This window comes from Antedon mediterranea, chromosome 10 (genome assembly GCF_964355755.1).
Source record: "Antedon mediterranea chromosome 10, ecAntMedi1.1, whole genome shotgun sequence".
Taxonomy (NCBI): Eukaryota; Metazoa; Echinodermata; class Crinoidea; order Comatulida; family Antedonidae; genus Antedon; species Antedon mediterranea.
In genome coordinates, this window is record NC_092679.1 from 4385113 (window position 1) to 4408804 (window position 23692).

Genomic DNA, 23692 nt, shown 5'->3' on the forward strand with positions numbered 1-23692 from the left:
TTATTTATAAAGGAATGCAATATCTTTTATACAGCATTGAAATACATCAATTATGATTAAAACAAATAATTAATAAAATTCTATTTCATATTATTTATTATTGTTTCTACTAGCCTATTATAATTTATTACTTTTACAGTATTAAATAGTGAACACATTTCAGGTCCCCATATTTTTACTTTACACAACGGAATATCGATTGATGATAATCAACCAATCATACATGGCGCAGTTCATATGCAAATATCTACTGTCCAATCAAATTCATTCCCGATATGACGGAACAGTTTTCCGTTACTCATCTTGTGTACGCGGTTTAAAATTAAACATAGGAAAAAGTATGATTGATATTTAACCTACAAACAAGGAAAATATAGATATTTGAAGTAAGAACAAATTTAATTATATTTTTTTAAATATTTATGTGTAACATTCACTTTATTAATCAGGCTAATAGCATTGTAAACTTGTAATAATTAATGTGAGTTGTTGGGCTATCGATCGTGAGCTAGGCTGGCAGTCACGACTTTAGTTTACCGACGACCGATATGCAAGAAAACCGACGACTTGATCTGTGTGAGTTTATTGATGGTTAGGCCTAGACAATTTAAATTTTGTTTGGTTACTCTGGTGTTAATTTAACACAGTGTAGGCTAGACTTAGCTCTGTGATACCATACGATTACAGAGAGCTAGCATGCTGCCTGGAATGGTAGGCTGGGTGGGGGTGGGCGTGTGATAATTCATAATCAAATCATGTTGGTGGATGGATTGTATAAATGAGGCGGCTGGCTCTCGGAGTGCGATGATGTGTCATGACACGCGGAAAGGACAGGGTGGTCTTATGCAATAGGCCTAGCCTAGGCCTAGATATTATATAAATGAATTAAATTAGCCTAGGCCTATATAAGAATGAAATAAATTTTGTGTATCTTTTAGGCCTATTTTAGTTTATAAAAAACATGAGCAGACGTAGTAAAAAACAATTCTCAGTGGGTGAAGAGGTGAGAGCGAAATGGCCAGGCAGCTCTCTGTGGTTTAAAGCAACCATTAAAAGTATTGAAGATGATGACGTATTTGTAACCTTTGAAGATGGTACTGAAGACGTCGTAAGAAAGAATGATATTTCGGTAAGCTCTAGAAAATCATACTCGACCAAAAAATGTTGTTGTTTTGTTGATTGTACGTCCATATATATTTAAATTATACTTTTTGAATTTATATCAAATATAGGATAATTGAATTTATTATTTAAACCTAAATTTATTTTGTAGAGAGATGGATCTTTTAGGTCACGATCCAAATCTCCAGCAAGACGTGCTGGAAGAAGGAGTCGTTCTAGGTCGCCAGCAAGACGGAAGCCTTCTCCTGCCAGACAGAAGAAGACTTCACCCGCCAGACAGCAGAAGGGTTCTCCTGGTAGGCCGAAGAAAGTTTCCCAAGGCCCAGCTCGACAACAAAAGGAGAAAGAAGACAAGAAGAGCGAGAATAATCCTGCACCAGCACAAACAACTGTGATCCCTGATGAGACACCTAGACGCAGCTCAAGAAGAACTGTAGTTAGCAGCACTGTAAGTGGGTTTGTTTACCTATCTAGGCCTGACTCAATTTAGTATTAGCCTGACAATGTCTAAAGATCAGTCTACACTATCAAACTAGTTTGACAAAAAATGTGATGTGCCCAAATATGGTAGTGGTATGACATCACATTTTTTTGTCACATAAAGTTTGATAGTGTAGACAGAGCTTAATAAATCATGTTCCTATGAGACTGGCACCATCAGACACATTTAATAGTCCTTTGCTCCAACCAAGAGTAAGACCATGTTTATTTTGCCTTATCTTTCATAAAGTTTTAAAATAAATCTTTAAACCTTCCTGTTTCATGCACAGGCTACTACAGAAACCAGAACCTATGGAACACGCTCTGCAGTAAAGGCTGGGAAGCAGACCATTGATGCACCTTTGGAATCATTCTCAACAAGGGTAGCAAAGACTACCCATTACGAGTTTGGTGGGCCCATAGGTAAAGTATTCAATTATTTAGTTTTATTTATTCTGCAATCTGCAGAAATTAAGAATAATTAAAAGTCGGTCTAGAATGTTTATGAGAAACTAATTGGTCATTGTCCAATCCAAAGTTACTAATCAAATTAGTGTAATACTAATAAGCATTATTAACGTGTTTGTTGTTTTTACATTAGGTGCAACATTGACTGTGTTTTTCCTTCCACTGGCTATGTACTATTTTTACTTTGCCTGTGGAAAGAACAAGTGTGAGCTGACCCTAAAGCCTGGCTTCAGTAGAAAATTTGCAGATTACTATGACCCAGAAGCCTACCTCATGTTTTGTGGCTGGATGGTATTCCAGGCTGCCTTATACATGCTACCAATTGGCAAGGTAAGGCTGATTCATTTCGTGTCGGCCGAAAATTTGGTCTGCAACTTCAACCTTTTATATTGATATTCATTTTGTAAGTTAACCCATCGTGAACGGTTTTCCGATGGCGATAAAGCTATGTATCTGGGCAGGCATTTATCAGTCTTTTTGCTTAAGTCTTTTTATCTGATGGAATGGATTTTGTTATCTGAGAAAAAAGAAAATAATGAATAAAAATATATTTTTTTTTGCGGGTAATATTTATTGTAGTGTATAATCTCTATAATGGCTTAAATTGATATTAACTAACATTACAATACTTATTCATTTTTTCTATGTAGAGTTGTTTAGGACAACAGTTGAAAAATGGAAGTAGATTGTCTTACCGTCTCAATGGTATGTCCTTATCACTTTATTTCTTTGTAAATAGACTATAGTAATATTTTTCATTTTAGTACGAATGAAAAAAAAAGAATAGTGCACAATTTTTTTAAGTCCTCTAAGCAAGAAGTTTGCAGATTTTAATCTTCTCAAACTAATACTAATCATTTTGATTAAAAACCACTCGTAAATTATGATATTATTTTTTTTTACAGGTTTCTTGGCATTTTTCTTGAGCATCTGTGCATTTGCAGGACTTGTTTATAAAGGCTATCCTGTGACCAAGGTTTACGACAAGTTTCTACCTCTGATGACGGCATCTATCATCTTCTCGTTTGTGATGTCATCACTACTATATATCAGGGCTAAGTTTGTAGCCAACAGTCAGCTGGCACCGGGAGGAAATTCTCGTAAGTCTTAAAGCTTAATGTAACCAAGGTAATCTAAAAACAGGATGCTGAGCTCCAAAGATCAAAGGGTTTATCTGTGGCTGAGACAAGATCCGTTTCACGCCCCTTAACATTATGTACATAGTACAGTACTGTTGGTATTTGTCACAGCCAGACATAAGATCAAAGGACTGTTACGAGTTCCTATCTTGGCAATGCTAGCTCAGTGTCCTGTTGTTAGATTGCCTTGATGTAACAGTCATATAATAAAATTTAATGTAGTCAGTATAATCAATTATTGTACAAGAAACCATATTTATTTTTCTTTTGGCAGATTGCACCATTTATGATTGGTTTATTGGTCATGAGTTGAACCCACGTATAGGCAACTTTGATTTAAAGTTTTTCTGTGAACTTCGACCTGGTTTGATTGGATGGGTAAGTAAATAACTATAATAATATAGCTTCAAATAGCTTACTATGTGCCCCAAAAAACTTGAGTAAATAAATAGTTACTTCAGGGATTCAATGACCCACACACCATATGCATAAACATTGCAAAAGCTATAGCCAGTGGAGCATTAGTCTTTAACAATGAAGTTTGCTCCTAAATGGAAGATTAGACCCTATTGTCTGACCCCACCCATTCATGGCTAACTTATATCTTACAGATTATGATTGACCTGGCCTTTTTGGTCAAAGCACTTGAGAGTGGAACGCCAATGGATAACCTTCCTATGATTCTTTTGGTCTGTTTCCATACATTGTACGTAGCGGACGCCCTATGGTGTGAGGTAAGCATTTAAACGGGAGAGTCAATGTAAGCAAGTGCTAGGCACAAAACTGGCATGTCTTGGTGGATTGGGTGGGTGGATATATATAAAGGCCAACTCGCACTGCGTCGTATGACGATTTATCTCGTCCGAAGAAAATTAATGTTTAATGCTCTCCCGACTACCTAAAAACTATGCAAGACGCTATGGCAAAACCACTCATTTCATCGGGATTCAACGACAGCACTGACGAGTCAAGACATCATGTCTGGCCTCGTCGTACGACACAGTCTGAGTTGACTTTTATGGATTTAACTAGAGAAGTGTAGGGGTGGGGATGGTACGTTCAGTACCTAGAGGTTTCTTGACTGGGTGCTATAGAAATTGGGCTGGGTGTAACTGTAATACATTAAAATAGGTATTTGGGTGGATGGAAGACTTTGAAGGTTTGTGTTTCCATTCAGCATATATACATTCATGAATAATATCTCATTTTGTATAAAAATAGTTAATTATATTGGACTGTTAATTTCGTTTATCCTAATTTGTTGAATTCATACTTTATATGTATTTATGTATGTTGAAATTGTGTATTGTAGGATGCCATTCTGACAACAATGGACATTACCTCCGACGGTTTTGGTTTTATGCTGGTATTTGGTGATCTAGCCTGGGTACCGTTCGTGTATTCGCTGCAAGCCAGATTTCTTGTAGATCACAGTGTTACAATGGCATACAGGAACTATTACCTGGCTGCTATCGTTTGTCTTGGACGTAAGTATTTTTTAAGGATACAAATAAATGAACAAGGGACATGACAAATGCTTTTTATGCTAAAATAAGAAGAAAGTAATTTCTACTTTGAATGTTTAAAAAGAAAAAAAAAGAAAATTGTAATTATGCAGGTCTGTTTAACCAGATTTATATCTATCCTGAATAAAAGTACATTCACACTTTTTACGAAATGGAGGATGGCGCTGTTCACTTTATATGGTGTTCCTATACAAAACGGTGTGTCTTCTGTTCCGTGAAACGGTACAAGTGTGATTGTAGCTTTAGCCTTCATGATGTTATGACAAAAATGCTTTAAAAATATTATTGTAATATTTTGTAATTGTTTTCAGTTTTTGGTTACTACATCTTCCGTTCTTCCAACTGTCAAAAGAACATGTTCCGCAAAAATCCAAACAATCCTGCATTGAAAGGTAACGTTTAATTTGTTTGTTGATATGTAAATTCAGTTGTAATGCTGTACACATTTGATTTATAAAAACCTTTAAAATAAATACTTTTTGAATATTTTTCTGCAACATAATTAACATTAATAAATAATATACATTAATATGTAACTTGTATGTTGTTCTTGTCTACTACAGATTTAGCGACAATACAAACACCAAACAAGAAGCTTCTGGTAGGTGGCTGGTGGGGTATGGTACAACATCCAAATTACCTTGGCGATATCATGATGGCTTTCTCATGGTCGTTGTTCTGTGGTAAGTATTCTTATTTCAATGTTTCAGTTTATGCCAAAATAATTTACATATTAACAGTTTCTGCTTTTACAAATGAAGTTTGTTTGTAACAGGCTTGTCATGTTTTTTATGCGTTGCATTTTATTCATATGACTATCACTGTGCAGAAAGTTGTTTAGTCTACAATGGCTGAGAGTTGCTCCTAATTAAACCCATATTAGGTCTTCATGTCAATAATTAGAATTACTTTAAAAGGCCCATTTACACTAGGATGATAATGATCGGTGATAATAGATAAACATGCACTTTTCATATTTAAAAGAAAAGAAATCCAACAAGTTTTCATCCCAAAGCCGAATATGGGTGTCCCAAAGCCAAATAGGGGTGTCCCAAAGCTGAATAGAGGAGCCAAATATAGGTGTCCCAAAGCCGAATAGGGGGTGTCCCAAAGCCGAATAGAAGAGCCAAATATAGGTGTCCCAAAGCCGAATAGGGGGTGTTCCAAAGCTGAATAGAAGAGCCAAATATAGGTGTCCCAAAGCCTAATAGGGATGTCACAAGGCCTAACAATAGAATATAAAGTCTGTGTGTGTAAACATAGCGACTCTGACTTAGAGGTTCTACTGTACAAATTAATCCATTACCTTATATTTCATTATTATTTTCTATTAGGTTGTAAGAGTATCTTCGTCTACTTCTATCCATTTTATTTGACCGTGTTACTCGTGCATCGACAGCGACGTGATGACTATCACTGCCGGCAGAAGTATGGCCCCGCTTGGGACAAGTACACTCAATTAGTCCCCTACAGGATTTTCCCAAAACTTTACTAGAGTGTTCAACCGTTTTTAAACAGTACTAAAATATTTTCCAAAGAATCAATCACAACAAATGTTTTTAAACTCGAGATATTTGACAGAAGAAAAAAGCTAATGTGGCCTTTCATAGATCTTTCTGTAAAAAAAATTTAATGACTGGTTGTTTTCGGTCAGGTATTTCTCAGGTAAATTTTGGTAAATCGAAATGTTTCTTGTGTACAGGTATCTAGCACTCCCCTTTGTTTATACCCTAATTGACCTGTGCTATAGTCATTTTACTTTCTGTAGTAAAAAATATCATTTATAGCCTCACTAATATTTACTTTCCTTTCCTTGCTGATCATATCATTAGGTAAATTAAATTAGTTATCTTATTATTTTCAAATCAAATTTGTAGGGAACCAACAAAAGTATTAAAATTAATAATTTAGAATACTTTACAATAAAAGCCTTAAACAATAAAAATAATCAGAATTTTCTACATATTTTTTTTTATGGAAATTGTGTAAATAACTTTAAATTTAACATTATTAATAATATTTCAAATATTGATGCCCTACACTGTAATTAATTCAAGATTCAATTTTAAAATTGCTGAATTTCAGTGCTTGCAAAATTAACGCGAGTTTGTAATTGTTGTACAAGTTGTGTATTTATTACGTGTGTTTACAATTTCTTTAAATGTAAATACTGTATTTAGTTGTTAGTGAACCTAGTAGTGTTTCATTAGTTACTTAATTTGTAATATGATTTAACCCATTTATGTGAAATTTGTGTTGCTTTTTTTTTTTTTTTTTGTAAATATCGCTTTTATTCTTTGTGTTAAATAGTTCATATACAATAATCAAAGCAACATTCAGTATTAGATCATTTAGCAAATCAGGCCTGGTTTAAGCTGCTTTATTACTTAATATAAAAAGGACATGTAGATGATATTTTCATTGTGTACTGTTTGGTGTTTTTGTATTTCATACAGTATGCAACTTTTAAATTTTTATGAGAAGAAGAATTTATTAGTTCGTTGTGATATATAATATGGTTAACTTTTAATGACATTATGATTAATGACAATATTCATAGAGAGAACCACCCAGCAGTGGCTTAATGTAATTAGATGTAGCTTTATCAGGGAACTCTTTTAAATACTGCTTTAGAATAAACCAGGGAACTATTTCAAAAATAGTGTCCTTACATGGAATCGATCATCTATTTCTTTCTAAAAAAAATAATATAGGAGGAACGGGGATTTATTTTTAAAATTGAGTTTTTTTAAATAATGTTCTTAAAGAAACTCATGATCTATTTTAAAAATAGTGTTCTTGAAGAAACCAGGAATCTATTTTTAAAATAGTGTTCTTGAAGAAACTCGTAATCTATTTTTAAAGTAGTGTTCTTGAAGAAACCAGGGACCTATTTCTAAAATAGTGTTCTTGAAGAAACTCGTGATCTTTTTTTAAAATAGTGTTCTTGAAGAAACCAGGGATCTATTTTTAAAATTGTGTTCTTGAAGAAACCAGGAAACTATTTCTAAAATAGTGTTCTTGAAGAAACCAGGGATCTATTTATAAAATAGTGTTCTTGAAGAAACCAGGGACCTATTTATAAAATAGTGTTCTTGAAGAAACCAGGGACCTATTTATAAAATAGTGTTCTTGAAGAAACCAGGGATCTACTGTATTTTTAAAATAGTGTTCTTGAAGAAACTTGTGATCTTTTTTAAAATAGTGTTCTTGAAGAAACCAGGGATCTATTTCTAAAATGGTGTTCTTGAAGAAGTTAGTGACCTATTTTAGAAATACAATGGTGTGATCTTGGATAAAGCCAGTGTTTTAAAACTGTCTGTTTAATATTGAAGTAACATTTATAAAAACACTATCTGCAGATTAATATTTTATTACAATTCAACTACGTACTGAATTCATGTGTGTTATACAAATCTGTTGAAAGTAGTTTTAGAAAGTGTGGAATAAACGACAATACAAGATATTGGTAAATATCATTTAATAATAATCTAAATATGTACATGTTGTGTGAGCTTTTCGAATTTTCAAAATAAATGATTTGGAGTAAAATTAATGCTTTATTGCTTAAATAATATTTTTTTATGTAACTTGTTTTTCAGTTTACCAATGAGTTATAATAGCGTGCGACCTCTATCTGCTATGCGCATATTTTCTGAATCATTATCAAATTATTATCATAACTAACTAATAACACAATTTCATCTTCATTACATTCATCATAATTAGAATCGCAATTTTATTTTTAATTCATCCTACAGTACTTGTTTGACTATGTTCGATAATCAGTATTTACTAAAATAATAATTTAGTGACTATATTAACATGACAAAGCCAAAATATTATGTATATTAATTATGTCATAATATAAACGTGACTAAACTAATGATAATAACCAACCATTTATATCAAATCTATAACGCATATTAGCCAAAAAAGGAATTACCCAGGTTTTTCTATTCTTTGTCCGTTACAAGCATCGGAACCCCGTTGAAAAGACTCGAGTTATTTGAAGAGAGTGACGTAACTGGGTATCTATTGAATAGCCTGTTTAAGGATTATTTACCGAGGACAAATAAAGCTTTTTATATTGTAATGAGGTCTTTTCAAGCGTTTGTGAGTTGGATGTGCTCACCCACGGAACGCAGTGGAGTGGATTGATATATTTAATAAAGCTTCGTTGCTGAAAAAAATATAATACAGTTTTTTCATTTACTAATTACGCTAGTAAACAGACGGTGGATGCACTAATTACGTACTAATATTACAATACATTCATTTGATGTTATGTATCTTCGGATTATTTTAATATTGTAAATACAACACCAGTCGGATATACCGTCATTTTTAAAAGGTTTGTTTAGTTTTGTTGTTTAGGCTTACGTTTTATTTTATATTTTATAAGGATAACAACCAAACGATTATCCGATTAATAGCAACTGGATGTTTTATTTCGAAGTCCCATACACTTTATTTTACCACTGCTCAAAATAATGCGAAATAATTATAAAGATTTAATTTCTTCATATATTCTAAGAAACGATTCTGTTTATATTTTATATATTTATTTCCGTTTGCCGGTTTTCTAATATTGTTTTATTTTCAGAATTTTCACAATCATTCATTTTATAATATTTTTTCATTTTCATAATACTGTATCATTGCAAATTGTTAGTTATGTACTGTAACCTCTCTACAGTATTTTTAGTTATTCACTTCTAATTTTATCCATAGGATATCCTCATGTAGGCCTATTTGTAACAATAATGTTTTGTGTGCGGTACCGTATATCCTATTGCATTATTTGGTTAACTATATTATATAGAAGAGGATAATAGTGTTTTTAATTCACGAGTGACTGAATTATATAGACTAGATGGTACGCTCGCTTCGCTCGCGTACCATCTAGGTCGTGCCCACAGATGGTTCTCGAATACACAGTAATTTCAGGGTAACAAATCTGGCGATTTCAAATGCACGTACCGCAGGACTATAATACATTGTCGTTTACAGAAACGAATAAGTAGACACAATGATTTATGTAGTCAACTAAAATTAGCACCCTGAGAATTACTTCCGAGAGAGAAACAAAATGAGTCAAAATTTTTTATTTGGACTCATTTAAACAAACCCAATTTGTGTTTTGTATGTAACATTAAGGGTTGAGGGATGGGGGAAGAAGATAGGTACAAAGAGGAAACATTTTAAAATATATTCTTATCCACTCAGTAACGAAATATTGTTTTTAATGTTTTATAGGCCTATAAATAATATACCACTAAATACAGTAAAACATTTACGATTTAATACGGTACTTTGTTAAAACTCTCACTGTCATAGTCGATTGAAATAGTAAAGTACATGTAACGATACACCACTACGACGTTTATATATTTTTAAATTATTAATTAATACAAACGTTGAGAAGCAACTGTCAGTAATAACGTTTATTTATTTGTATATTATATGTTTATAATCTAACAGTAGGGCCTACCCACACTCACAGTAATAAAGTTTATTTGTATATATTTTTATATTACATCTAACAGTACCAACACTCACAGTAAGAAATTTGCGATTCAAATTGCGATCAAAAGTTGTTAATACCTTAACAGTATTGTACATGCATTGCAATACTATTTATGTTTATTCTCCAAGGGGGCCCATAAATCTAAATCTATACCTGTATGGTTAAACCAAATAATTTGGAATGTTCCATTAATCACAAATCAATACATTTGTAAAAACGTATATTAAATGTGACTGAATTATATAGATATATCAACCACTCTCAATACATGCATTCCCTCTTGTTGTGTAATGTAAAAATGGCCTTGCACATCAATACTATCTAGGTCCTAATCGATTATTACAAGCGATTGAAGTTTAAAAAATAAGCATACAGTTTGTATCTTAAATCGATTACTGTAATATTATTTATCGATTATTTTATTGTTTAGGTCGCCAGAGCCCAGACAACATTTTTACCCGCGCGTACAAAAACCGTGCTATTTTCCTCAGCATTTGAACGCGCCCGTATCATAGATGTCACCGACGATCAAGTAGAGTTCATTTCAACATATCGATTCGATGAGGACCTTGATGATTGTAGGCCTACGAATACGAATCTCATTTTGTTTTTAATTTGAACGCAATGTCTAGACGGGATTACATTCTGTATTAGGCCTAATAGTTTATGTTAATAATACAATTAATTTCAAGACGGAAGCGCGAGTTTTATCCATTCGTTTTGTAACAATTGTATTTTGATGACAACAACCACAAAATATGTGAAGGAGTGTCAAACAATAAAGATATTCTGTGTGCCTTTGTATTAAAATCCTTTGTGAATTTGATAGGACAATATATTTTGGGGAACAGGCTTAGTTCGACCATGGCGACCTACAATATTGTCTGTATTACTCCTGTATGGTAATTGAAAATAGGTTACGTCAAATAAAATAATTGGGCGGAAGTCGTCACGGTCCTACTATACTATATCAGCTTTTGAGCGACGCACGTTTATCATTTACCTTTTTTCGTGGCGTCACTGACAAACTATCCAAACGACAATCAAGCAACCCGTACCTAAATCCCATTCTCCTCTGCACCCCAGACCCTATGGTTTCCAGATAATTTACCTCCTGTATTTTAACTTTCAGGTCTTTTTTTTCCAACATGGAGCGTTTAGGCCTAGTGTTTCTTTCTGTTCTATTGACGTGTGTATTCGCACAAAATTCAGGTAATACATAGTTTGTATTTTCTCGCATATCTGGATACGCATATTATACTACTGTATACGGTATTATGTTGTATTTACCATTAGGGCACAAAGTACAGCGCATTATAGTATGATGTCTTATAATTCTGAAGTTTTAATTTTTTTCAGAGCTACCTTGTACCAGCAACCCATGTCTAAATAGTGGTACTTGTTTTGATTCAGCTGATACCTGGTCTTATTTTTGTGATTGTTTACATGGATATGAAGGTTCCAACTGTGAGATAACCTTACCAGGTACGGTATTTTGGGTTTGGAAAATAAGGGGGTTGTGGAAAGAGGAGGGAAAACGCAGGGAATACTGGAGTGCACTACATTCAAGCAATGTCTATTTCAAGTCAATTATTTGTACTGTTGTATATGTTATAATACGTGATTGTGATGATTATAAAATATCGATGCGCGCCATAATATAGGTACTGATATACTCAAAGGGAATATTGGAATATGTGTCCACACGATGGTTTACGTTTTTGTTGTTACAGGTATTTGTCCAGGTGACTTTATTTGTCAGAATTCAGGAGTGTGCAACCTAACACCAGGTGGTGTCCCAATCTGTCTCTGCTCATTTGGTTTTACAGGTGATCGGTGTCAGAACGTATCAAACGGTGATTATTCTTTTTGAAGTATCTAAATTCCACATTAAAAAAATAATGTTCCACATTCATTAAAATAATAATAATAGTAATGAGCATTATTATATATTTTTAATAATTATTTTAAGAAAAATGTATACACGTCACGCATCGATGATTAGCGAACAAACACGTGGTTTGTTTGTTTTTTATTATTTTGTTTTGTTGAAAAAGAAAGTATTGTAATCTGTCGGTGTTGTCTGTCCGTGGAAGGTACACGATGACATAATTTTGTTACTCTTTTAAACAAAATAACAGCAGTGGTATTATACCACTGCTGTTATTTTGTAATTATATTGTTATTTATACACTCGTTGTGTTTTGAAATAATAATATGTGTAAATACGTTTCACTGATTGGTCGAAAGTTATCTCTGACGCCAGAGGTTAGGCCAAAGAAGAAAACCACAGTGCCTTATCACATTCAGCGTTACCGGGATGTGTTCTTTTGTAAACATTGTTTTTTGCCTATTTTGTTTATTAATAGAATCTCTACAAATCAAAAATACAGTACCCTGGGCCTATATTATTAGTACATAATAATAATAATCTAAAGATTTGGAAACTAATTCGCAGTAAAAGTCAATTATGAAACATGTATTGTTGTTGCAACAGTAGATACAATGTTGAATCGTATATAATTATTTAATTTAGCACAAGATCCATGTTTAGCAGTCACGTGTCAAAATGGAGGAAGCTGTGTAACTATTGATTCTGGCAGTTATTTGTGCAGATGTCCAGACGGATTTAGTGGTACCTCCTGCGAAACAGTAATTTGTAAGATTCCATTCAATTCAGTTTATTATTTCTAAATAGTTAGCACAATACAGAGACCGAAATATGCTTAATAAGCCTAAGTACTTATAATTAGCCATCACCTGATTCAGAATAAGCAGACCTAAAACGAATCAATATGGTAAATCCTTTGTATTTAATTGAAATTGTTTTTATAAATTTAGTTGAAATTGTTTTTATAAATTTAGTTGAAATTCTTTTTATAGATTTAATTGAAATCCAATAAAACTGGTATAGATTAACTGTATGTTTTTACTAACTTGTGTTTGCAGCACCTTGTTTAAGTACCTCATGTCTGAATGGTGGGACTTGTCTTGTCCACGGTGATGGTACAAACAGCTACATCTGTATCTGTCCAGCAACTCACTATGGCGAAAGTTGTGAGAATCTAATTACCCCAGGTACGTAATCCATTGCATGACTAGACTAACTAATTCACATTTCCAATGAGTCAATATCTTATCATGGAAACTATTGTTCTCCATTTAAACTCAATTTGTCCTCTACTTGTGTAGTGGACACTTTAAGGAACTTACACAGTTTTCACCACCAGGGTAAAACACCGGAGACTACACCTGAGTTATGCAATTGTAAATTGTAGTTATCTTTACTGAAGTCATCTTTTCAATCTAAAGATTTGTTTTTAAATATGTTTGTTTTACAGTTAACTGTGCATCTGACCCATGCAGGAATGGGGGTACCTGTTACAACCCTGCTAGTGACTCTCTATCTGGTTTTCTTTGTGTTTGTCCAAACACGCATACAGGAAAAACATGTGAGACATCAGTATCAGGTAATGCTTGTGTGGCTAGACTAGTGCTAAAATAACTATCTTTTCTTTAGAATTCATAAGAAAGACGTTTCTTTTTTAATGAATAAACAGATAAAGTATACCAAATCACCTAGCCCTTACTGAAGTAAAAAATTATGTCTGTCAAAGCTATACTGTAGTAGGTCTTAGCTAAGATGATGTTATTGATGGTCCATAGGCAAATGCTCTAGATAATTGTGACTTTTGATTGTTTACAGTTGTATGTTCTCCATCACCTTGTCTTAACAATGGAATGTGCATAGAAATTGGGCAAAATTATACCTGTCATTGCCTAGCTGGATTCAAAGGGAACAACTGTGAAATTAGTAAGTAGTGGAGTCGATGATGTTGATGAAGATTAGTGGCGATTGTATGATTTTGAAATAGAGAGGCCGAAGGGACTAATAACTGTAAAATGAAATACAGATAACCAATGTGCTACGGTACTTTTGCACTGAAATACGATATAGCTTTATGTCAGGGAGTTATTGGCCAGATGTTTAGCCAAACTCTGATGTTATAAATTATTGTAGTGCAATATACCATTGATGATTCATTCACTTCAGACCTATTTCAAATCTACCTCTCTTGTGACCTAAATCTATAATTTTTTGTTCTATCTGTTTTTGTTATTGCAATCATATTTATCTTCTTCCATTCACCTTATGTCTACCCCTTAAATATACTGCTCTATCACGTTCGCATTGTTGTATATAATATCACGTTGCACTTTGAAATGGAACGTTCACACTGAATTTTGACTTCTTTCACAGTTCATGCGAAAGATATTTACTGGGTAAATATTTAGTCATAAGCTTGAATGAGTCCAATTGTCAGTGTACATGCATGCAAATTGAAATAACATTTAAGTCCTCTTGAACATTACATTGGAGGGTTTTTCACACCATTGTCAAGTTACTATCTAATACATTTGTTCATTCACTGTTACATATGAATACTTGTAAAATAATTTATTAGTAATACTATTAACGATAATATTATTTCAATAATACAACAATTAAATTCTGAACAATCTGTGGTTCATTTTCACTTTTGTTGTTGTTGAAACAGACCAGAGGTTGCATCGTGGCCATGAAAGTGGTGCTTACGATGTAAACCTTTGTTCCTGTTTCCGGCTGCCGTAAGGGCTGCTTCTGCTCATGACGGCTACATCTAAATGTTGCCTGTACCATATGGAATCTTGGCAGCACCTGATTGGTGCCTGCAACCTTTTTAGTGGTGGAGCATGTCCCCTCTTAATTATGGTAATGGCAACCAAATTGTAATTTCTTTCAGATGTTGATGAATGCTCTTCAAGCCCCTGCGTCCATGGTACCTGCATTGATGTTATCAACGGTTTCTATTGTGAATGTGAAGGTGGCTGGGAAGGACAAACATGTAACACTCAATCGGGTAAAAATATTTACAAAGATACTAAGTTAAATTTTCGGATATTTTGTCTATTCTCATCATGATGATCATGAATGATTACCATGAAAACTAAAAAATGGGAACGATCTCCTCTTTTGAAAAAGTCTGCCCACTCTTTCATGAATGGCATGAGTTTCTAACGTTCCAAAATGGTTTAAATAATCTAGCCTTGCAAAACAGCACTGCCATGCACATGTGTATGATTCCTATACACGTGTATTGATAAAAACCTCGGCTAATAATGATGTTTATACATTCTCAGGTACCACGGTTGATCCATGTACTTCAACACCGTGTGGAAACGGTGGCAGTTGTCTTGCCTCATCAGACCTTGCAACGTTCTTGTGTATTTGTACTCCTGAGTTTACTGGCGATCGGTGTCAGACTGATTCCACTCAAGGTATGGTTTTGAAGTTATACTCTTTCGCGTTAGTAGTCTAGGCCTTTATCTCTAAAGTTGACTTCGTTGTTGGTAGTATTTATGCCTCTAAAAAACAGTGTTTTATTCTTTCTCCTTCCAATTTTCTTCTGTCAATTAAAACCCATTTATTGCATGTTGTAATTCCGTCTTGATTCTTGTTTTCCTATCAGTTACCAGTAGTCCAGATCTTTGCCGTATTGATACATGTCTGAATGGGGGCTCTTGTATAAGTTCTTCACTTCCAGGAATTTCATATATATACTGTATATGTGCACAGGGATTTGTAGGGCAGTTTTGTGAAATTGATGATGGTGGTAGGTCCTTTCTTTTTCTTTGTTCTAAATAAGCTTCCACTAAGATGTATTTATTTCTCATAATTTAACTTGATTGGTTTTCCAACTTTTTATATAAAAATATATAACACTCAGTGCCTGTATTAGTTTCATTCATTCTCATTATAGACTCTAATACAACTCTGATTTTATCTATCCTATGATTTTTATTTTGTAGGTGTGTGTGTCAATAATCCTTGCCATAATGGCGGTACATGTAATCCCCATCCCTTTTCTCCAGGGGGTTACTTTTGTACGTGTCTGACAGATTTTACAGGTAGCTTATGTGAAGTAGATGAAAGACCACCACGTAAGTAGAAATTAAAATGTCTAGTTATTTGTAATTTTATATTTTGGCCTGAATGTCTCGTCCTTGTTTCTCACATTTTCTTTTGTACTATTGTTTTTCCAGCCAGTCCATGTGAAAGCTCACCGTGCACACACAACGGGACTTGTTTCACTGAAGCGGAAAATGCAGATTATTTCTGTCGCTGCCGAATTGGATACAGTGGTCGACACTGTGAAATTTCGGGTCAGTGAATAAGCTTACACTTTTTAAACCTGTAGTATAAAACGTCAAATGTGGTTCTCAGAAATATGCACCTTCAGTTTCTGTGGTATCACCACATAATGTCATTTTCAAATTTTAAATTTGTTTTTCATTTTCTCAGGACCTTGTGTTTCGCAGCCATGTCAAAATGGAGGAACATGCCTCGAAGATCCTCACAATAACAACAACTACATGTGTCATTGTAGTCATGGCTATGTTGGCATGACGTGCTCCGATAGCCTCCCAGAAGGTGAGACTATTGCCTTTCAAGAAAGAATGAGTAAAACTGGCAGCCGGCAAGGGTGCCATTCCTAATCAATACAACAATACAATATACTTTCCTTCTAATTAATCTATTGCGCCACCGATGTAAAAAGCCTCTCTAAAAGCTTGCAATTTATTTTTGTTTACAGACTTGTGTTCTCCTAATCCTTGCATGAACTATGGCGAGTGTATGTTAACATCTGACAACGCACCACCATCTTCTCCATTCATAAGCCCAACTGCCGAGTTCTGGTGTCAATGCCCTGATGGATTCACTGGTACTTACTGCCAAGCAACAGGTAAGATAATTCATAACAGGGTTTACATTGGTCATTGAAAACTGGGAAAGTCTTGGAAATAAAATATCTTTCAATTGACTTTGATATAACCAGAACTCTTCAAAAGTCATGGAAATAAGTAAAGACAATTTATTTGTTTTTCTTCTTTTCTTCAATTGAGTGTGATATAACTACAATAAATAAATTTGTCTTTTAGATCCATGTGCCTCTTCCCCATGTTTAAATGGAGGATCCTGTGGGCATTTACTTAGCTCTGTAGGAGCTCCGATGGAACCTACTGGCTTCTGGTGTCAATGTACTGTAGACTTTATTGGAGAAACTTGTTCTGAAAGAGGTAAGTCGTACAGCTGCTGACGATATGCAAACTTTATCTGTAATCATAATAAGAGTACATTCAAACGTAATTTAATTTGCCTCATATAGACAATATTTTCTTTTGTTGCAGGCCCATGTGAATCGAATCCGTGCTTGAATGGTGGTTCGTGTATTATCCATGCCATGACAGCGTATGATCCTTTATATGGTGGAGACTTTGATGCTAGTCTGTACTCGTTCTTCTGTCAATGTCCAACAGGGTTCACCGGAGACACATGTGAGACAGTTGACCTGCCACCAGGTACAACTAGCTTCATTGGTTCATATTTTATGTCTTTAGGCAATGTGGCCAAGGATTACCAATAGTGAATTAATCACTGTCCTATCAGAAAGGTGGTAATCCCACTGATACAGGGGCTATTTTGTGAACCAGTTCACCGGGGTAACCCCCTACTCTTTTCGATTAATGAACTGGGTTCTTTAAAGTGCACACAGGTTATAACTGTGTACACTGGACCTACGGTTTATAGTCCTTATCCGAGAAGACTTGTTCCACCACCAGAACTAGGAGCGAGTCGGCCTCGAACCCTTGCCGATGTTGTTGGCTCTTTAGGTACGGTAAACGGCGCCCCTGCCCTGCTCGGCCATTTGACCTTATCTTAATATTATTCCTTTTTTCCATTGTCTAATATTTCATTTTTACTTATTATTTGACTTTTGCAGACAATCCATGTTCTTCCTCACCTTGTCAGAATGGTGGAACGTGTTTTGCAAACGTTGGTGTGACTTCATCATCTTTCTATTGTCAATGCCCGATTCAATTTGTTGGATATCTTTGTGAAGGAATGGGTGAGTATTTTGTTTAAGAACTAAATGTATTTTTTCTGTTTCACATATTATAAATTGTCTTTACATTTAAATAACCCATCTGATAATGTTATCATTTTTTAATATTTGTATTAGGACCATGTGAGTCTAGCCCCTGTTCTAATGGTGCTACCTGTTTACCGACAATCGTCAGCCCGACCTTTTCACTATTTTATTGCATCTGTCCACATGGTTTTGCAGGCAACCTGTGTACTACTCCAGTATCAGGTGAGTCAAAATTACTGCAGTTACTGAAGAAAGCACATTTAATATGAATATCAACTGGTTACGATTTGATAGCATAGGAAAGAATTTGATATTGTTTTGTTGTTACTAATTTTTGTGTTTTCTAGACCCGTGTAGCTCTGATCCTTGTGAGAATTCTGGCAGCTGTTCTGTCATAATGCTTCCATCTGATTCTACGTTTACTTGTTCATGTCCATCAGAATTTACTGGACATCGTTGTGAAACCCCCATTGCAAGTAAGTAACTGATGTTCCATTATAATTTAATTTAATGTGATACAAGAATATCAAGTCAATATTTACTTTTTAGCTTATTATGTTTGATTAAAACGAGGAAATTAACAATTGACAAACAATGGCAACATTCACAGAAAACACATTAAAAACATTTTTTTTTTAAATTGCATTATGATATTCCTTCCTATTATTACTATAGATTGTAAAATGACACAGTACATGATTAAGTTTCAGTACCTCTTACAATTGGAATTGATTATTTGAGTTTATCTTGATGATAGAAAAACATACTTGTTTCCATATTCTGAATAGATCCTTGTGATTCCAATCCTTGTTTGAACGATGGAACATGCCTTCGGGAAATCCGAGATGACGGACCAGCGTACGGATCGAGAACCACATTTTATGCTTGTCAATGTCCGCATGGGTTTACAGGAGGTCACTGTCAAATCACGCGTAAGTCGTTTTTAAGACCTCTTTATTGGGTCTGATGATGACAGGAATATATAATATTATATTCATGATAGTTCACAACCTATTTACACATTTATTATATAATAATTATATAATCGTTAAGCTCTGTCTACATTATCAAACTTTATGTGACAAAAAAAAAATGTGATGTGTCCATTTATAGACTTGATGATGTCATATCACTACCATATATGGGCACATCACATTTAAAAAAAAAAATCTTTTGATAGTGTAGACAGAGCTTTTATCCTTGACGAAGGAATAGTGTTGTCCAAAGCTTAACACTTTCTTTCTGGTCGTTTTACTTTAGCTTTGATTTAGCTTTTTGCTTATTTTGTTTTGCAGTAGCAATGGCATTTATACTTTGGAATTATGTTTGTTTTGTTACAATTTGAAAAATATATTTTACAGAATGTACACATGAACTGGAAGTTTATTCTGAAGGGGACCAGCGTCAGGAATCTTGCAATACATGGTAATCTTGATATCAATAGAATATTTAAATATCTGTAATCAAGTAGAAAGTTGTTGACAAACGCTCTTGAATCGTAAAAAAGTATAAACTGTAATTTGTTTATTTTTTTGTTTACACTTATAGTTTTTGTAACAATGGAAACTGGGCTTGTACAGAAATTGCTTGTAGTAAGTTACGAATGTCGTTATCCTATATAACCTAGAATTATTTGGCAAGCATCATCACGATTTATTCCCTCCACCCCCTCAACAAAAAAGAGCAAACGCCATAGTTAGCTTGGCTTGTTTAGGTCTATTTACTCGCCTTTCCACTGCTGATTCCTGTGGCTTGCTCTATCACATAAACAAGAACTTCACAGGTGGTATATGTTTTTCTCGAACCCATATCAAATTTACCCTTGCGGCATAACTCATAAACTAGTATAATAAATTATTTAAATATGTGTATACATGGTATAAATAATTGTTTTTGTTTTTTAGTCCCCAATTGTGAGGAACAACCATGCCTAAATGATGGTACATGTATGATGGACGAATCATCATCAAAATACATGTGCATTTGTGATGACCGTTACTTTGGAGATCGATGTGAATATGAATGTAGGTGAACACAATTTGCATTATTAATCATATTTGAAATAAAGTAGTCATTCATAAATATTTGTTGCCTAATTTGCATATACAGGAGACCCCCTCTTATTTAGAGGACACATAAATTGACCCTTAAAGATGACAATTTTTTTTTTGAATATTCCATTTTAATGTAACATAATAGTTATTCACATTGACCAAAAATTAGATCGAGAAAAAATAGTATTTTCCTGAAAAAATGTAAATTAAAGGAAAAAATGGTCAAATTGGCTGCCAGCCAATGGATTTTTTTTGGTTATTTAACCATTTATTTTGTCATTTTATAAATGAAAATATTATTTAAAATTTTTTTTTTCTATGGAAGTGATTAACTTTATTAGAACTACAAAATAACATATTCAAAGTCTGATTTAATTAATCTTCATTTTTCATGTTTTTGTTTTCATCTTTAACAGGTAGATTGATTAACTTGATCAGATTTAATGTACGAAATCATAGTACGACATTATAGTTGTATTTCATCAAACTATTAATTATATTTGGGAATATGTAACTCGAATATTTATTTCATATTTTTTAGATGTACCGCCCAATCAATGTGACGAAATGCCTTGCTTAAATGGAGGTTCCTGCACCCAGCAGGGTAGTGGTCGTGTGTGTGAGTGTCCAGTAAACTACAGAGGAACAGATTGTGAAATAGAAGTCATAAACGGTAAAAGATTTTTTTCTGAAATTATCTATTAAACAAAAATTAACAATCCAAATAATTTATCAAAAAATAAATAGAATATGAAATAATGTTCATTTAGGAAATGTTATTATTTTGATAATAATTTTATATGTAACAATCATTTTATTGAATGTTACTATTTTTTTAGAATGTTTTCACGATGGAAGTCGATATGTAAATGGAGATAGAAGAACAGAACATTGTAATACTTGGTATGTATTCTTCCCATTTAAATCGATCTCGATTAACTACGCATATATAAAAATGTTACACTACGTTGTGATAATATATATATATAATGTTGATATTTGATGTTTTTATTTATTAATATTGTATCATAAAATTTTTTTTTTTTCAGTATTTGTGATAATGGTGACTGGACCTGTACTGAATATATTTGTGGTAAAGATTTATTTATATTTTATAGTATTTATGATAGTTCGTGTTTTAGTAAAGTAACAAATACACCATTGCTACAACATTACAATGTGTTTCAATGTATTTTACAGAATGTACTTATGGATTGGAGGTTTATTCTAATGGCGAACATCGACAGGAATCTTGCAATACATGGTAATATTACTATTACAAGTGTAAATATCCGATAACAGGCATTTTTCAAAATCAATTCCGGTCATTTTGATAGACGTCATCGTGTCTATATAATATGGACACCTGACATTTTGTTTGATAAAATAAAGTTTTATAGTGTAGAACTAAACTTAACTTAAGCTTAACTCTTATTTTTTATTTTATTTTATTTTTTTATTTTATTTCATACATTATTTCATTTCATTATAGTATATATAGAAAAGTAAAAATAAAATTATATTTATTTGTTTACTTACAGTATTTGTAACAATGGCGACTGGTTCTGTACAGAAATGTTTTGTGGTAAGTTACTAATTTCCTTATATGGTCATCGATGAGCTCACTGATGGTTATTATTGGTCATGTTAAATTAATTAGGATTTATCAGGGCACTATTGGAGTAGTACTACTCCTCTTGATACATTGATGCTGTTAATCTTCAAGTTACTCTGTATGTCTTGTCTATGTCTATGTTACCGGATTACAGATCAAAAGTGGTTTATTTATTTATTGTGTAGGTAACCAATGTTATTTTATGGATGAACTGTACACACAGGGAGACATGAGAACAGAAGACTGCAATACTTGGTAATGACTGAAATTTAAAAAAAAATGTTTATTGCCTTTAACCGTTTCTATAGCTTAAAGATGTATTGTCCCTTTGACTAATTCCAAAAAAATAAAAAAATAACAGATTTCGAAAAAAGGTGGGTCATTTTAAAGTATCATAATAGTTATTAACTATCACCAAAAATTTTTCGGAAAAAAATCATTTAACTGAAATACAGACGTTTTATTGGTTAAAAAAAATAACTTTGACTTGCAGTCAAAGTTTTCGATCAAAACATATCCCATAATGAAACATGCTTGTTTGGCTAGTCTGTATGCATAATTATAAAACTTCCTCACGATCTGTGTGAAAGTACCTTCTCAACCGTAACGAGTTGTAAACAATCCTAATTAGCATCATGCATAATGCGTACTCGTGGTTTAAATCTTTGTTTACTTTCGCTCGCGACGATTTTCCAGACGAAATGTAATCAAACTATTTTACCTGTTAATTACGTAAACTTGTTGCTTTTGGCTTTAATATTACTTTGATATGGCCAATTTAAATTTAAAATATTTTGACCTTCATCTTTTTGTGTTTCAAGGGACAATACATCTTTAAAGAAATAACTATTGGAACCCTTTTACTGTTTATATTGACCGTTCTAATATCTAAAAGAAATAGAAATTATACTTTTGTAAATGATATGCTTTTCTCATTATAGCACATGTCTTAATTCTGATTGGATTTGTACAGAACTGAAATGTGAAGGTAAGTTTCTTTGTTTTTTTATGAAAATGTTCAGGTGTATTTTCATACCACTCCAAATGTTCACTTCATCCTGAACTGTCTTTTTAGTTCACTTAAATTAGAACAATGTGACTCACGGGATGACTGACGGGATGCAAACAGGAGAGGAACTCCTCAAAATGGCCGTTGTATCTGTTAGAAATATGATTTATATATAAAAATATTCCATGATTATTTAAGGTTTTTTTTAGATGTGATTGTTGACTCTCTGTTAGTTTGATAATATCTCTATGACATTTATTGATTCATCATTTATTATATTCATCATCATATAATTATTTTTGCTTGTAGATGAATGTAAAGAAGATGACAAACAATTTGAAGATTGCAATGAATGGTATGTATCAATATATTAAATGTTTTAAGTAAAAGATTTGTTTTTCTTTGGAAATTCTGCCTTATGTTATGGTAGTAATGTCCAGGTTTTAGAATTTAATTCAAATTTATTTCTTTTTTAGTTTTTGTAAAAATGGCAAATGGGTGTGTACTACTAAGACATGCTGTAAGTTATTTATATTTTGTTACTTCATAATATGTTGTTATGCTACACACAGTACAATGTTCATATGTTCATAATGACAGTCTAATTTGTTCACAATTAATTTTTCAACATTTTTTGTCTTTTTTCTTCCACATTTACCTGGAACCTCATAGCTAAGTAAGTATTTTTGTTAATTTAAATTTTAACAATTTTCGATCATTTTGGTAGTGAAACAAAATGTTTAATATCAAGGCATTTGGAAGAATTGGATAATAGC

The 23692-nt window shown here is 33.2% G+C and overlaps 2 protein-coding genes across 2 annotated transcripts; both read left to right on the plus strand.

Moving 5' to 3' along the window:
- Positions 1–305: 305 nt before the first annotated feature.
- Positions 306–8281, plus strand: LOC140060684 (delta(14)-sterol reductase TM7SF2-like). Its single transcript, XM_072106995.1, has 13 exons — positions 306–386; positions 939–1129; positions 1274–1570; positions 1893–2025; positions 2204–2400; positions 2721–2775; positions 2976–3170; positions 3484–3587; positions 3821–3943; positions 4522–4696; positions 5047–5127; positions 5299–5418; positions 6070–8281. The coding sequence occupies exons 2-13, from the start codon at positions 962–964 to the stop codon at positions 6228–6230; spliced, it is 1809 nt and encodes a 602-aa protein (XP_071963096.1). The 5' UTR covers positions 306–386; positions 939–961; the 3' UTR covers positions 6231–8281.
- A 617-nt stretch (positions 8282–8898) lies between these two features.
- On the plus strand, positions 8899–23660 carry LOC140060920 (uncharacterized). Its single transcript, XM_072107291.1, has 34 exons — positions 8899–9089; positions 11398–11477; positions 11625–11750; positions 11999–12121; positions 12802–12924; positions 13215–13343; positions 13607–13735; positions 13972–14079; positions 15050–15166; positions 15447–15584; positions 15776–15919; positions 16116–16247; positions 16350–16469; positions 16609–16737; positions 16901–17050; positions 17247–17384; positions 17496–17666; positions 18089–18214; positions 18329–18460; positions 18586–18714; positions 19027–19170; positions 19600–19663; positions 19787–19830; positions 20143–20262; positions 20834–20965; positions 21132–21195; positions 21342–21385; positions 21493–21556; positions 21834–21877; positions 22093–22162; positions 22849–22895; positions 23226–23271; positions 23393–23436; positions 23644–23660. Exons 2-34 carry the CDS (start codon positions 11414–11416, stop codon positions 23658–23660), a joined length of 3372 nt encoding a protein of 1123 aa, XP_071963392.1. The 5' UTR covers positions 8899–9089; positions 11398–11413.
- The last annotated feature ends 32 nt before the right edge of the window (positions 23661–23692 follow it).

Excerpts from the sequence above, each read along its gene's own strand:
- LOC140060920 (XM_072107291.1), top strand. The coding sequence starts at position 11,414 with ATGGAGCGTTTAGGCCTAGTGTTTCTTTCTGTTCTATTGACGTGTGTA. Across the intron at positions 17,385-17,495 it reads AGAAACTTGTTCTGAAAGAG|GCCCATGTGAATCGAATCCG; the intron begins GTAAGTCGTACA and ends CTTTTGTTGCAG. Across the intron at positions 19,831-20,142 it reads TTGTACAGAAATTGCTTGTA|TCCCCAATTGTGAGGAACAA; the intron begins GTAAGTTACGAA and ends TTTGTTTTTTAG.
- LOC140060684 (XM_072106995.1), top strand. The coding sequence starts at position 962 with ATGAGCAGACGTAGTAAAAAACAATTCTCAGTGGGTGAAGAGGTGAGA. Across the intron at positions 2,776-2,975 it reads ATTGTCTTACCGTCTCAATG|GTTTCTTGGCATTTTTCTTG; the intron begins GTATGTCCTTAT and ends TTTTTTTTACAG. Across the intron at positions 3,944-4,521 it reads CGGACGCCCTATGGTGTGAG|GATGCCATTCTGACAACAAT; the intron begins GTAAGCATTTAA and ends TGTGTATTGTAG.